We start from the raw sequence: 2,540 nt of genomic DNA, 5'->3' as shown, positions 1-2,540 counted from the left end.
GAGCACGAAATGTTGTTGCAGGAAGTCAGCCTGCAAAAACGGGACTCGTCCGTGTGTAGACGGAATAACGTCCCCAAAGACGCCCACGTCCTCGTCCCCGTTTGTAGACAGAATGACGTCCCCAAAGACGCCCACGTCCTCGTCCCCGTGTGTAGACAGAATAACGTCCCCAAAGACGTCCATGTCCTCGTCCCCGTGTGTAGACAGAGTAACATCCCCAAAGACATCCGCATCCTGATTCCCATGTGTAGACAGAATGACGTCCCCAAACACGCCCACGTCCTTGTCCCCATGTGTAGACAGAACGATGTCCCCAAAGACGCCCACGTCCTCGTCCCCGTGTGTAGACAGAGTAACGTCCCCAAAGACATAAGATCACTTCCATGCTGTCACTGCCTGATTGCTGTGTGATGAACAGCCCCGGTTAGTAATCTCTGAGGGTGTTAAGTCTAACGAGGACATCAGATCGATCGCCCGACAGCATGTCCACCATGTTCACAGCTCCTCTCTGCCCGCCATGATTGATCCTATTGGAATTCTAATCCATTATCACACGGATAAACGCTCGTCCAAGGGAAGCCCAAGCACACCGGGCAAAGCATGGAGTCCGCACGATGTATGATGGCACCGTCCTTGCCAAGCGACGTCCGAAAGTCGATCACGCCAAGAACGAAAGCCCAACGCCTCACGGCACCAAAGCGGTGGCCGCAAAGGGCACGCGGACTCACGGATTTCCCCCGGGGAATCCCGCTGTCCCGAGGCACGACGTCTCTCACGTGTCCGCGTCAGAATCAACGTCTGGATCCCACCCCCCGCCCCCCAGAACTCACCGTTATTGACCAGGACGTGGAGAGGGATCCTCTTCCTCTGGAACTTCTGCACGAACCGCCGGATCGACTGCATAGACGCCAGATCGCAGTATAGAAACTCCACTGCGAACGGAGAGGAAACGCCCGGTTATCTTCCAACCCATCACGGACGCCGCGACAGGAGGTGTAGACATGGTCACGGGTGCCCCTATTGCCTCAGAAAGATAGGGAAGGACCAACGTGGGGGGCGTACCCTAGGAAGACCCTCAATGATCCCCAATCCTTGAGCGCAGTTAGGACCTATGAGTTGCCGCTAGTCAACGGAATATGGCAAAGAGGTCGGGTGGCGGCCCCTGGATTAGGGTCCTTAGACGGCAAGAACGATGGGACGCCACTCCCATGACTCCACTTCGTTATATCACCCGCCCTCTCGTTAGCAGACCCGACGGAGAGGGCTCCTTCCATTGGCCTGGAAGAAGCGAGCCGCCATCTTGTCAGACGCCCATGGGGCCAAGACCCTCAAAGGGCAGCTTCTGGGAGCTGAGAGCAGCACCCCCCCCGACCCCGGCCAACGGCCAGAACAGGCAAAGTCAGAACCTCACACCCACCACCTGAATCTGTCCAACAACCTCGTGAGCCCAGAAGAAGAGCCTGAGGGTCAGAGAGGACCTCAGACCACACGGCCCTCCAGAGCTGAGGGCGGTCGGCTCCGTCCTTCCTCCGGCTTTGCGGAAGGATGGCTTGGGGTCTCCAGACCCAGTTTTTTGGGGGACATGCCCACCTCGACGTCGGTGGTCCCGGGACCCCAGAACCAGAGGGGAGCACAGCTCCCGTCCGCAGTTGGATAGGACGTTTTTAAGATAACCGGCGTGGAGAATGGAGCCGCTGAGGACAGGGGCGTGTGCATTTTCAAATATTCCCCTTCCAGAGAAATAAGGAGGGTGGGCTGGACGGGCTCCTGGATCAGAGTCCCCCCCACCCCGGCCCCCAACCCCCGGGAGTGTGGTCTGCAGACGGGCACCATCCCAGGACCCATCTGGTTAGCCGTCGGCCACAAGACACGTTCAGACACTGAGCGTGTTTGTAAACTGAAAAATAAAAAAAAAAAATCGACAGTCATTTTCTGTTGGTTGAATCGAAGGGACAAAAAAAAAAAAAAAAAAAAAAAAAAAAAAAAAAGCAACCTCATTGTGCATGTTTTTAATGGACAGACACACTGTGCATTCGCCGCCCCCACCACCGTTCCCCCGGGGACACCAGCAAGGGAGGCGTAGCTGACGTGTTGCATTTTCCCCGGAGGGCCGGAATGGCCCCTGCTCGTCCATCCGGAAAATGAGAGAAATGGAAATTATAGTGTTCTGAGAGCCATGCTCGGACCCCCAGGAGGCGAGACGGAGACTCTGTGCCGTGCAGGTGACGGGGCAATAGTGGGTAGACCAGTCGTCCGGACCAGCAAAGACAGGAGCCCAGCAGACGGCCAGGGGCGCAGACCGGAGGACGAGGAGTGAGCCCCAAGAGGGAGAGAGAGACAGAGACAGAGAGTCAGACAGATAAAGAGAGTCAGAGAGAGACAGAGATAGATGGAGAGAGAGAGACACAGAGTCAGAGAGATAGAGAGTCAGAGAGAGAGAGACAGATGGAGAGACAGACACAGAGTCAGAGAGATAAAGAGTCAGAGAGAGAAAGAGAGACAGAGAGAGAGTCAGAGAGATGAACAGAGTCAGAGAGGTA

The 2,540-nt window shown here is 56.1% G+C and overlaps 1 protein-coding gene across 1 annotated transcript in view; it reads right to left on the bottom strand.

Moving 5' to 3' along the window:
* The window catches only part of DHRSX (dehydrogenase/reductase X-linked), a 106,104-nt gene that overhangs the window by 44,713 nt on the left and 58,851 nt on the right, over positions 1-2,540 (bottom strand). Inside the window, exon 4 of the mRNA XM_046672910.1 lies at positions 831-932. Coding sequence (XP_046528866.1) covers positions 831-932 — 102 coding nt within the window. The remainder of the gene's footprint in view (positions 1-830; positions 933-2,540) is intronic.

The sequence above is a fragment of the Equus quagga genome, chromosome 10, assembly GCF_021613505.1.
Source record: "Equus quagga isolate Etosha38 chromosome 10, UCLA_HA_Equagga_1.0, whole genome shotgun sequence".
In the NCBI taxonomy this organism is placed as follows: domain Eukaryota; kingdom Metazoa; phylum Chordata; class Mammalia; order Perissodactyla; family Equidae; genus Equus; species Equus quagga.
This window is presented reverse-complemented; position numbering and strand designations above follow the sequence as displayed.